The 13,496-nt window shown below is 38.3% G+C and overlaps 2 protein-coding genes across 2 annotated transcripts in view; both read left to right on the top strand.

Moving 5' to 3' along the window:
- Window positions 1–884, top strand: part of LOC139116901 (macrophage mannose receptor 1-like) — a 41,924-nt gene extending 41,040 nt beyond the window's left edge. Inside the window, exon 42 of the mRNA XM_070679631.1 lies at window positions 1–884. This exon is cut by the window's left edge and continues 388 nt beyond it. The gene's annotated coding sequence lies outside the window, so the exon portion shown is untranslated.
- A 3,685-nt stretch (window positions 885–4,569) lies between these two features.
- The window catches only part of LOC139116899 (macrophage mannose receptor 1-like), a 24,164-nt gene continuing 15,237 nt past the window's right edge, over window positions 4,570–13,496 (top strand). The window contains exons 1-5 of the mRNA XM_070679629.1: window positions 4,570–4,815; window positions 9,987–10,147; window positions 10,886–11,001; window positions 12,013–12,143; window positions 12,694–12,911. Coding sequence (XP_070535730.1) covers window positions 4,767–4,815; window positions 9,987–10,147; window positions 10,886–11,001; window positions 12,013–12,143; window positions 12,694–12,911 — 675 coding nt within the window. The 5' untranslated portion in view covers window positions 4,570–4,766. The remainder of the gene's footprint in view (window positions 4,816–9,986; window positions 10,148–10,885; window positions 11,002–12,012; window positions 12,144–12,693; window positions 12,912–13,496) is intronic.

Here is a 13,496-nt window from a genome sequence, read left to right as displayed (position 1 = left end):
AGGGATTATTAGCATTAACCTTACCACTGAAACTATTTTGACGAGGCTCAAAAAATAAAACATCTTTCCACGACAAACTTCTTTTTTCAAAGAGTCAACGAAGAACATTTTACAGTGATAATAAACGTGGTGGCGAGATCAAATTTGACTTTTCCCTGTTTACTAACAGATTAGAGAAGAAAACAACTGTCTTTAATTTGAGACCGTCTGATCATGCTGATAAACGAGGGTTGCGCGCTTAAAACAAGAGTTTTTTATCCTTAACATGAAGACAATGCGTACAATAATGTTTATATCGACAGCTAGCGATATTATCTCTGATTTCAGCGGCTGTCCCCAATGTCATACTTACCCAATGGAGTTCAAAACTGTTAAGATTTTTACGATAAATCACTGCAGCAAACATGGTTTGCACGTGAGATCTAAAATTTATCTATCGTGGGGGGACTGTGGTTTCATGGCGGATGGTTACTCAATGTGCAATGTCATCACAGGCGGATATTTGTTCGGATAATTATCAATTATCCAGTGACGTCAATGGCGTTTCATTACGAGAGCAGAGGGCGTCCATTCGACCTCCAGGCACGGGCCTTGTAAAGTTCAGGGATGCCGTGGATGGATTTTCGACAAAAAGTCGCCCCGCCAATACTTAGCACTGTCAGTAATGTCTATAGCCTTGAATAAAAGGATAGACTTAGTTAATGTTGTCGGTTAATTGTCAATGTTTTAGGCGCACGATTACCCTCAGGAAATGAGCTTTTCAAATGACTTTCTTTGGTCAAACTTATGTAAAAAATGATTTTGCAATGTCATCACTTCATTCTCCCAATTTTTTCGATTTTGTAACCATGTTCACCGGTGTAAATAAATACCTTTATACGTAACTCCTTGGCTGTAGAATGATTATCTTATCGTCAGTGTTGGGGTGGTATGTACGCCCAGGCATTGTATCTTTGAAACAGGCCTTGCGCCGGTATCAGTTTTGATACTCCCTGATCAAAGTTCACGGCGTGATTATTGTAGTTAAGATATGCCCTATCTCTGTTTACCGAACCACTGTGTGTCTCGTAGGCATGCATCCCGAAAACTTGTACAATTGTACTCAGATTGCCAATTCAGATTGTTCCAAAATCTTTTCATGACCGACAGAGTGCAGAGAGGTGGCACCATAGTCCCGCCATTTAATTTATGTTCTCTTATGAGGCAGGGCCGATACAGCATATTCTTGAAAATGTATCAAAAGGGAAAAACTAGCCAGTAGTGAAAGAAAACCTTCAAAGAGTACAGATTAACAAAGTGGAGACCATAGCCACAGAGAAACATATAGACATCTATCTTTCTCTATGCCATAGCTAAGGTTATTGTCGGGCCAAAATTACAAAAAAAAATTAAAAAAAAACAAACAAAACAAAACAAAAACGTTTCCTGAATAATAACATGGGTCGAACAGTTAGTATCTTCTATTTTCACTTTTGCTATCTTTAATAAAAATAATGGTAAATCATGAATAAATCTGAGAGTAATATTCGTAAATGTGAGATAGCCATGGTCGCGGGAGCTTTGATATAGGGGGCCTACAAGTGATGTTAAGTATCATATATTTCTCATGAAATATTTGAAACCGTGAAATGTTTATTCTAATTTGAATTCATACAAGCAGTGAATTGAAGTCGGTTTGGGCAACGTGCATCTCAGGAACCGCCAAACTATCAGCAGCCTTGGACGAGGAGAGGGCCATGACAATTGAAGTGCGCCATCTTCACATCCGGGTTGTACAGTGAACAGCAAGGATAAATACGTTCTAGATAACATTAGCAATGTATCGATGCAGCCGTAAAGGACTTTGCAGTTCACTGATAGGCAATTAACTAGTAAAATACTAGTAGTTGATTTATAAAAGTTTGTAAAGAATTTCGTTCATGCATGCAAGTGATATGCTGTTGACTATAGGCGAACGGACGCATTTGTTTGACCAAGCGATTTTGCTTCCCATTTGAAGAAAAAAAATCGGTTAGAGTAATTTTGTAACTTGAAATTATCATAATGTTTCAACTTCACTATTGATGGCAAAACATACTACTTTATTAACTCCGTAAATTTTTGAATTTGTATTTGCTGATGTTTTTTCTCTGTGTAAAATATAGCGTCTTGTTCTACTCCAAAAACATGTCGAATGACTATTACTGTGTACGGTGCCTAGCGTTCAAAATGTCAACACACCTTGCATGTGTTATGTCCGCTGTTATTGTTTACAAACAAATTGTAGGCCGTAAGATGTATATGGCCTCTACCAACTCCAGCCCGGACGGTTGTTTTGGCTAGAGTTGGCGGAGATCCGTACCCCACTAAATGTTTCAGTTTGTTCGGGCTGGTATTCATTTGTTAGAAATACCACTGGATGTTGTGCACAATGCATCGCGTTTGAAGAAGATAATGTACTCGTTTTGGAACATAGACAATGAATAAATTATCAAAACGTTACACTTAGTGTCTGTTCGTCTGACGGCCTCGTTTTCAGTTCGATGGCGCAAATTAAGAATCAGAAACATAGACGTAGCGTTACAAAAAAGCTTAAAGATTCGGAACCCGACATGAAACTTCATCCTTTCCATTACTACTGCCGGGATAAGATACGGTGCAAAAGCTGACAATTGACATCTTAAATTATTTGTCATGCATATACTAAATTTACCGATTGCAAGCTTTAATACTGACGAATACGAATGCTCACCCAATGCTTATCTAAAGTACAGTATATGTAACAATTAAACTTATCGTAGAATTATGTATGTTGTCAGTGATTGACTATTGAAAGCTGAAGCACCCTTGGACGAGGTTGGCATTCTACCCTAAGGGGAGTTTAAGTTTGCATTCTTTTAAGTGTGACTAAATCACTAACAAAGCAAATTTCAAAACAGGGGCGACCTGTCCTGGAGATTTTGCAGATACTCCCCACATACATTGTCATGCTCAGGAGACGAGGACATGCTCTGATTAATCTGAAATAACATCTTGACGGTAACATGATTGATTGAATGTGCACCGTAAAAGGCAATAACTTATTTGAGGTGGAAATCAGCCTTTATGTGCTAGTAAATTTGCCAAGAAAACCTCCATCAACGGAATTTATTTTAATTTTCACTATGAGTGCTACCGACTTGAAAAATCAATGATAGGAATATTATTATCCTTCCACCACTAAAGGAACTGGATGGAGAACATTTTATGAAGTAGGAATTCATCGAACGCTGCAATGTTACTGTTTGGTACTATTGCAGAACCGTTTGTACGTATGCCTTACTTTTAGAGACGCGCAAGCTACAGAGACCTTGAACAGAAGAGCACAATAATCGCATTCACTGCTGTCTCGGTGTTTTTTGTCAAAAAGGTGTATTAAGTAGTTTTACGCCAAATCACCGCATCAATGTAACTTCCAAATAAATCCAAACGTAAGATCGGTGCTCGCATTTGTTCATAAATGAAATTATTAATGTTGACTGGAGGAATTCGATTTAACGCTGGCAGAATGCACCCCAGGGACAGATATCCGGACTCCTAATTGTTTACAATTCTTTTCTAGGCTACCGCCTGTGAGGGCTCATTTTAAAGATCTTGGAGAATGAAAGATTTTTACCGTTCTTACTTTGTTAAAAAAAAATCGAAAATTTAATATTTCCCGATAGAGTTAACACAGGAATGTCGGCCATTTTGAATTCCAAATATCGGTAAATGTTAGGTAATTTGTTTCCCTTATGCCAAACTTTGCCTGATGACCCCTGAATTTTATCCTCTGGCGTGAGAATGGTTGAAAGAGTCACAGAGGAAAATTTTAGCAAAAGTTTAAATTCTTCACTGTCGAGGCGCATGCTGCCTTAACGCCCGTCTAAACATGAACTTGTCTAGAATCAATCATTAATGTGCATTCATTAACAGAACACATAAATCAAGTTTTGTGTACACCTAGAGATATGGTATCCTGAAATTGTCACAGCCTAAACGCTATCATCAACACGTGTAGTCTCACGCGTTTTTTTTTCACAAGCCTTCGGAGAAATTGGACATTGATAATTTTGTTATGTGTACTAATCACACGCACTATCTTGGTGATTGATACGTAGTTTACACTCAACAAAATGGAGAAAATACGGTAAAAGGCTGGTCTAACAGACTCCACCAAGGAAACAACTTTTAAAGAACAGTGCTGGATATAATAGAAGAATTTGGTTCATTTCGAATTAAAAAAAAAATCATAACTTTGATCGCCACCAGAAAACTACTCCTCTGATTTTTGACATTTCACTCTTGAAGAGCCAACAGAGATGATCTTTTCCTTGAATACTAATTGTTGCTCATTGCTTAAAAGACCAAATGTAACGCTGAAAACGACGATACGTAATTGAATAATTCCGTAAAACGCTTGCGTTGCGAAAAGAACCGATCAACATGGCGAAACATGCGAGTTCATACTAACTTTACGTAAACAAGTTTACAGAAAGGATAAACCGTTATGCAGTAGATACTAGACGTTGCTGGGTATTTAATAGTAAAACCAACGACACCCCCTCATCATATATTGCTAGACCAGAGTGGACCTGTCCAAGGTAATCCTGATTCAGAACAGCAGAGATAATCGAGGAGACAATAGTCAGTTTTAATCCCAGTAGCAGGCGGTGTCCCACGAGTGCGGATGGTCACAAGCACATTCTCGTCAAGCTAGCATCGGAATCCAACAAGTGGTGATAGTGTTTGTAGGAACAAGTTTCACCATGAAGTATACCCTCAGAAGTGTCGTTTTCCTTTTTCTTTTTTCATCAGGTGAGATTTTTGTCCGTTATTTTCTTCACTGCACAAACGAAGTTAAGTGTGTGGGGATGTTTTTAAATGGGCGTATCCGTATTTGCATATAACAGGACGAGCGTCGGCTTGAATCATTCTGCAACCGCCGTTTTCAGGCAAACTTTTTCGCGCGGTTAAATGTTAGTGACACAACACCCAAAACGTACATCACATTCAAATAAACCCGTATGGGCAATTGCGCTCTCGTTTAACCTGTTTTTCGCTTTCACTTCCACTTAACCTGTAACCTAAGATTTTATTTCCAAGCTATGTTGTCCAAAAAGCATTCATCATCTTCGCGTTAATTTTGCATGATTATAATCCAGTTTTCGCCGACAATTCCCATTTTACGTATAAAATAGGATAGCAAGCGCAACATCTGTGAACGTTTTTTCGATGGAATGTGAGTATAAATCTCCGAAGCTCTAATGCTAGACTAACTTCTTCAGAAGGCTCGAATTTATTCAAGTTGTAATAAGTAATGAATATGAAATTTAGAAGCGTAAACTTCAAGTCTAGGAATAGAATATTCTAAGGGATGGCGAAGAGGGTGCTGTATACATTTGGTTAAAGTGGTAGCGAAATTTGACGGTCAGTTCTGGTTGAAAAGGTTGGAATCTTGTCTAACCCACGAGAAGTAAAAAAGAAGGAAAAATTGTCCTGTCATCAGCTCCTGAATGGTGTGGAGAGAGAAGCTAGTTTCTAAAAAATGTACAAAATCAGAATCATCACAACAGTTTATTTCTTTTGGTTATAGAGAAACTGTTTTTTTATACATCGATTAGTTCGAACGAAGGCCTATGCTAGAAAACTTTTAACCGTTTTAGTTTTTCGAAAATCGAAACTTTTATTTTTCGCCATAGAGTTAACACAGGGAAGGCGGCTATTTAGAATTTCAAATATCGGTAAATCTTGGGTAATTTTTTCTCCAGTGCCAAATTTGCACGGTGACCCAGATTTTTATTCTTGATTTTGAAAGAAAATGGTTGAAAGATTCGTTGGGGGAAAGTTTTAGCAAAAGTTTAAATCTTTCAATTTCGCGGCGCATTCTACCTTAAGTTGGAATATTAGCTGTATGCTAACTAATCCATGTACACAGAAATTGTCTATCAACATTGAAAATTTGCCGCTAAAATTGCCAAAATTACGCCAATTTTCAGCAATTCTGGTTGCGTTATATTTGCAATATCACTACATGTACTTTGATCAGACCATGATCAGTTGATTAACGTTCAACATCAGGCCAACATCTTACTCACCGGTTGCATAAACCGCGTTGTTCGACACGTGATGGTATCTCATGATGACCTTGAAAAAGGCAACCCGCTTAATTATCTGGAAAAAAATTACGACACTGTTAATCGGACGGTCGGCTCTATCTAAAGAATGTTGCAGATTTAATCAGAAAGATGACACTCTTTCGTAATGACTGCTTTTCAAGTCTTTGCAAGTACAGGATAATGCAGAACACATGAAATCACTGTATTCACCGATCTTACATAAAGTAACACCTAGATTAAAAGGAGGTGTTCTCTCCTACTCCACGTCAGGCAAAGCCTGTTAAAGGCGTAGGCCACTGTAGAAAACATACCTGAATTGAACAAAATTGTATCACATGGTTAGAATTGACTGAAATCTGATCGACTTGTTCGTTTTGTTACACCATAACAGCCTGAGAAATAGTGACAGACGTAGTCACGTGAGTGAATCTGTCATTGTAACGCCAAAATTCATAGTTTTAAAAAAGGTAAAATTTCAACTTCTAAACTCAAATTAGTTTGTGCGTTTTTCTGCATATTCAGAAAGAGTAACTATCACTCAACATAAGAGACACCACAGCCAAAATGAAATAATTTGACATATCTAATTAATATTTACTAAATAAAAATGTCTGTGAAATGTAAATAATTGCTCAATTTTTTTTGAAGACAAATATTGAGAAAATTTTATAATTTTGAGATAGTGATCAAGTTGTTAGATGAGCTTTGCTGATATTTGATTTGAATAAATTTCCGTCCAGTGGTTGAAATATCTAATTATTTTCTATATTCCATTTTGACGGGAAAATATCGTCTGCTGGTCAAGTGATTCGGTCGAAATCCCAACTTTTGCACAACTTTTATTTCTAATCATACTGAGAAATGCATTTTTGCCAACTTTTAAGTCATGACGATCACTCATGCGTGTTTCAGAAAACGAAGGATTCTGAGGTGAAAATATGAAAACTAATATGAGAGCTAGCGATCATCTATAGAGGGGCTTACTCTACTAGAAACACTCGGAAACTTTTCAAATTTTCCTAATTCATTCAGAATGTATCATATAAATTTCCAATTCGACACTACAAATTAGTTTTCCCATGTACACACAATGTGTGCGCTTGTAGAAATTTCAAGATACGGCGAAACATGTCCACGGCGTATACTATAGATAATCCAAAACCCCACCGCCCGCCCGGACAACACTAAATAAGCCTGGTTTACTTAGCTGCAGTACAGTAGCTCAATGTTTTGCCTGGGTATTTGGGCCTGGGTAATTGGGTCGGACGGCAAACCGTCCGACCCAAATACCCAGGCAAAACCTCGAGCTACTGTACTGCAGCTGGGTTTTAATACTGAGCGGGAGGCCGAGGAATTTTAAATCGGTTCTCTTGGCCCCGTCTAAAAGTAAGTTATAGCTGACTTTACTGTTGGATTTTCATGCTCTTGCAGTATGTGTTTGCCTAGAATATCAGTGATTGGTCCTCCTAACCAAGAATGTGAGTCAACTCATGACCTAGTATGCCACTCTCCTTTATTCTTTGCCTCAGCATTCAAGGGAAAGAAATGAAGCGTGCGGTGATCCACACAAACGAGCGGCACAACCGCGTGTGTACGTTCAAATGGATGATGTTTTACCAAGGGAACTATTTACACCATCTGAATTATTAGAGTATTAGCCGCGTCCCTTTATTATGGGAAGTCAAAGCGACATGTGATTTAAGGGAATCGACAAGAATGACAAAGAACAAAGAGAATGTTAAAGTAAAAGAAGTGTTCTTTTGATGACAAAAAGATCGTTGAAAATTGTGGAAGGTGTTCGGTGAGTTGTCGACCGTCAATCATTAGGAGGGTAAATGTATGTATTTCACAAGTAGTACCTAAGTGCTACTGCTGGGGAGGGGGGGGGGGACTGGAACTGCTTTTAGGGACTGGTCAGTTTCTTCGGCCTGGGGGGAGGGCGGTGGATTATTTTTTGCCGACGTCAAAAAGTGGCTGACCCCCCCTATTCCAAATTTTGAAAACAGGGTGACCCCCCCTATTCCAAATTTCTAAAACAGGGTGACCCCCCCCCGGGCGCGACAAAGGTAAAACAAAAGATGGACATAAATTATATATATATATATATATATATATATATATATATATATATATATATATATATATATATATATTATATTTTACATTTTACATATATTTATATTTTAAATAGTCATTCTATGTTTTAGTGAAATTGTTGACATGTCAGTTGTAAGATAGGAATTTCAAAGTGTCAATCTTAAAGTTTAAATACAGTACATTTGAATGAGCTGTATTTGAATGAGCTGTGAATATATTTCACACTTTCTCTGCTTAACCAGATGTCCTGAACTGTTGTACAGAAATGGATGTCAATCATTAATATCAAAGAGGAAAAAGCAGTGAATCAAAAACTTTGATGGGTGTTAAGACTTGCCAACCATCCAATTAAATCTACTGAGGAGCCATAGAGAGCTTTTTTAGCCAAATCTGATGTGTACAGTGTCTGAGAGGACCTTTTCTGTGTAACATTGAAACCATAAAAGCACACCTAATAATGACAAAAACTGTCTTTTTTAACTGTTATTTTGTTCATAAAAAAGCATCTTTCTACAGAAAACCTATGAAACAAAGGAAAATAATTGCATCAATGAGAAGGAAAGATATCTTGTCATTTTTCTATCTCTAAAATAAGTCACTGTATCAAATATATATTGTGAAATATTTGTGCATGTTGCTTTCTCATACTGAATTCTCACAGAGAGAACAGATAAGAATCAGGAATTTGTCATCCTTTTCGTATGAAATGCAGATTTCATAATGGTACACTTTCACTTAGCAAACATCAAGATATCTCTGAAAGTATGGCGCCCGAAGGGCGCGTCAAAAATATGAAACATCCTCATATCTCTGATGTATATGCCTTGTATATTAAAGTCATGCACCTGAAGGGCATGCTGAAAGATGTATGATATATTAAAGTAATGAGCTTGAAGAGCACGCTGAAAAATATTGAACATACAGATATCTCTGATGTATGTATGCTTGATATGTTAAAGTTGGGCGTGCTGAAAAATATGACTGATTATTAAAGTTACGCGCCCGAAGGGCGCGCCGAAAAATACAACTGAATGATGAATTTTGTGGCTGACACTAGCATTTAGGCAATGATGACCTGTGTCAAAATTCAAAAACACACTGACCCCCCCCCCCCCTATTGGGCATTTCAAAAACATGGTGACCCCCCCTATCACCAAAGTCAAAAACAGGGTGACCCCCCATGAATCCACCGCCCGCCCCCAGGCTGAAGAAACTGACCAGTCCCTTACGGGCTGGTTTTGACTTTTACGACTTTTAACCTCGCCACTGTGGTGGAGGGGTCAAAATCAGCCCGTAAAGAGCATGAGCAAGCAGGAACCCCATATGTAACTCACCGGGGTAAGCTTAGTTTGCTCCGATTTGGCGCTAGTAGTAGGGTCTGTGGTTGTTCGAGACGTTTTCAAGTTACTCTTTTTCATAGCGTTTACATAAAAAACATAAAACTGTATTTGCTGTACAAAGTTTCAGCTGTGTCGCCATTGGGGTCGCCATGCAGTGGCATCATCATATCGAAGAAGCGACCCGTCAAGCGCCGCCACAGTCTTGGTCATCAATTTGACCCAGAATGTGACCTTTGACTTACCTGAGGTTTTATACGCTGCCACGGTTCTGCAAAACACCAAGTTGGGTGCCTCAACAGCACAACAAGTAACTCAACAAACCCGGTGCTTAGCTTGAACCAAGGTGCTAATAGTGATTTTCAGCACAGAGGAATTATAGAACTCTCAAATGAACCAAAATGATCAGCTTTTGGTCTCTCTCTTCCACCTCCAGCTTTCGCACAATTTCGATGTCCGTCCGGAGGCTGGCAGCTGTACAATGGAAAATGTTACAAAGCGGTGATCGCGGACAGCTCGATAACATGGTACGACGCCAGTGACAAATGTGAAGAAACGGGCGGCATGCTGGCAGTTATAGAATCTATGGACGTAAATGTGAGTATGCATTCATTTCGAACACATTTCAGCTGATTAACGTCTGAGATAATAGGACGCTGTTCGTTTACAATCAATCACTGAATCAAACGCTGTCTAGAACATTGAAGATGCCGTGTAGTACATTCATTAGAAGTTCAAAAGGAGACATCCATGGTCAGAACAACAGCATTGAGGCACCCGAGAGAGAATGGTACAAGTTTATAAGCAAAACCTCATGGACCAGTCGAACTACTGACAAACTACACACACAATATCACTCTTGAAAACAGTAAAATTCACATGTACATTCAGTTTCTTTACCATCCATGATTGTTGTTCAAATTCTGGAGACTTCTCTAAGTTCTCAAAAATGTGTTAATGTAGAACGCACCTCGGGGACAGACATTTGGACTCTCAAACTTTTACAATTCTCTTCTGATATACCACATATGGGGGTTCATTTTAAAGCTCTTGGTGAAACAAAACTTTTTACCGGCTGAATTTTTTGAAATTCGAAAATTTTTATTTTTCGCCATAGAGTTAACACAGGGATGGCGGCCATTTTGAATTTCTAATATCGGTAAATCTTGGGTTATTTGTTTCTCTAGTACCAAAATTTGCACGGTGACCCCCTATTTTTATTCTTGATTTTGAAAGAGAATGATTGAAAGATTCCTTGAGGAAAGTTAGAGCAAAAGTTTAAGTCTTTCACTTTCGAGGTGCATATTACCTTAATGTAATATCTCTTTTTGGCAGAATTTTCTGGCATCAATAGCTAACCTTACGAATCAATATTGGTTTGGTCTGCATGATATTGGTACTGAAGGCACATTTGTGTGGGTGGATGGAACACCTTACGATGCAAGTCAAGCGTAAGTATGGAAAGCCTTGTTCTACCAAAGGAGAAAAAACTATCGTGGGGTCTATAGTTCTACCTGCCATTGCCATAAACACAAAGTCTGTCACATTTTAAAGGGCCACGAGCTGTAAATTTAAGTTTGATGAGCTTTTCAATTTTGCTTTTCACATCAACTAAAGTTTCTTGCTTTATTATACTCCCTAGAATGTTAAAATACACGGTACTCAGCTAGTCAGCTCAGCTTGTAGTACTTGTACATGTTTAGGCTGTTTTGTTATAGTAATAAGTGACTTTTAGTATGAAAATTCAAACGTCAATGATAAATGTGCATTGTGCATGATGCTGTACTGCCAAGATAAGAAGCTGGTGTTTCAACATGGCAGTAATGTTGAGCAAGAAGTTGCAATTGGCATTGAGAATATAAAATTCCGAAAAAAAACCCATCAAAAGTCACAGTTACTGTTACCGATAAGTCCATGTGAATTTATACATGTGCACGGTGGATGGTGGATCAACATACATGTAGTACCATGCCATTGGGGCTGCTAGTTTCTCATGGGAAGAGCCAGATTGTGCATTCTTGACAGAGGTTTTTATCTCAAAGTTGTATGTTTGTTGATAGGAAAAATTGACATTTGAAAGTGTTAGAGAGAAGGAAATTTCATTTTGATCTATGAAAGAACATTATAAAAGTGGTCAATTTTATTTTTAGCTACACAGGCTTTGTCACATGTGCTTTCAAGTCGTTAAATAGTTGATTTCAAACGTGACCTTCAGCACTAGTAAATCAATGGTAATAGATTGTTTTAAACAATATTATTCAATATTGTCTCTTGCAAATCAAAAGATAAGGATCATGTTATAGGTAGTTGTAGATGTGCTCTATTTTGACCATGGATTTATCGCAACACCTGTATGATTTGACATGAAAACAAGTCACGTTATCGAGAGTTAATCTCAGTATACACTCAAATATAATTTAATGTGATTATTCATACATGTCTGATATCTCCTTTATTTGTAGCAATTGGGACAAAGGCCAACCTGATAATTACAATGATATTCAGGACTGTACCCACATGAGGACCAATCAAATGTGGAATGATCTAAATTGTAACGGCAAAGTGGAGGGATATTTTTGTCAACATGCACCAGGTTTGTAAATGGATTTGTATTTCACGTAAATTATGATTCCGGGCGTTAGTATTTTTATGATGTAAGATGTAGAAGTATATTATCCGTTTCTTTCAGGGGCCTTAGTATTGCAACACGCAAATGTAAACAGCTCTCATATCAGGGAAGGTATCGGGAGGTTACTTATCATGTCACTTGGATTTTCAGAACATGTCGCAAAAGGGACAGTCACTGTTAACTCTTGTGACTTTTTCCCAAAGCATGTTGAAAAACACGGCATTCAGCTCGTCAACTCTGCCAGTTCATGTGTAGACTGCATTGTTATTGTTGACAAATTAAATCTTGTTTACAGTAGCAGTACATTTTGCATATACAGATGCTGTGTTGAGAAGATGAGCTCGCAATGGGCATGCAAAATGAAAATAGTAAGAAAAATTGTCAAAAGTTACAACTACTGGGCCTTTTGAATGACCTACACTTTAGGTTTTGCCCATGCTGCAGTATGCTATGTCTGCAAATATCGTGGTCTTCTATGTAGCCATTATTTTGAGTTTTTTTGTCTTATTTGCAGATGTTCCTATCAAGTGTGATGAAGACAACGGCTGGTCTTCCATCAACGACATGTGTTACAAGTACATGGATGCATGGCAGCCGTACAAGGAAGCGCGGGCGTACTGTCAGAAACTCGATGCGGACTTGGTGATCATCGAGAATGAGTATGTACAGAACTTTGTGGAGGGAGTGATCGAAATGTACCAGACGGAAATGTGGATCGGTGTTTCAGACACAGTAAGTGTCACGTTAGCACTGCCCAACCAGTGAGCTGGATTAGTCGTGAGGACTGTCAGAGCACTTTCATTGATTCGTGTCAGATTGTCAGATCAGACACAGTGAGCAAGCCCATTTACATGTAGGTGTATCAAACCTAAATGTACTGTCATTTTCCACTCACTTCTGTGTGTCAAACCGTGTAAGGTCATTGCCCACTTGTTATTGAAATATATCACTCTACATAAGCACTTTATGCCTGTAAGACCCAAGGAGTGCTCTTGCATGTAATTTCAATCTCCACCTACTTTTGCTTACCAAATCCAGTGAGGTTATTGCCCACTTATTAAAGTATTTGTCACTCAGTTTAAGCATTTCCACTTAATCAATTTATTATATCAAACCCAGCGAGTGTTTTTAAACCAACCAATCCCCCGCCCTCACTCCCTATATCAAGGAACCATTGCTGGCCTGGCTTTGGAGTAGGGGCCAGCAAGTGGTAAATAGTGGGCACCAAGGGAGAGTTTTTAGGACACTCAAATTTTCACAATTGGTTTCTAGTCTGCCACTTTTCTGTACTCATTTCCAAGCTACATGTAACAAAGT

This window comes from Ptychodera flava, chromosome 18 (assembly GCF_041260155.1).
Source record: "Ptychodera flava strain L36383 chromosome 18, AS_Pfla_20210202, whole genome shotgun sequence".
In the NCBI taxonomy this organism is placed as follows: Eukaryota; Metazoa; Hemichordata; class Enteropneusta; family Ptychoderidae; genus Ptychodera; species Ptychodera flava.
This window is presented reverse-complemented; position numbering and strand designations above follow the sequence as displayed.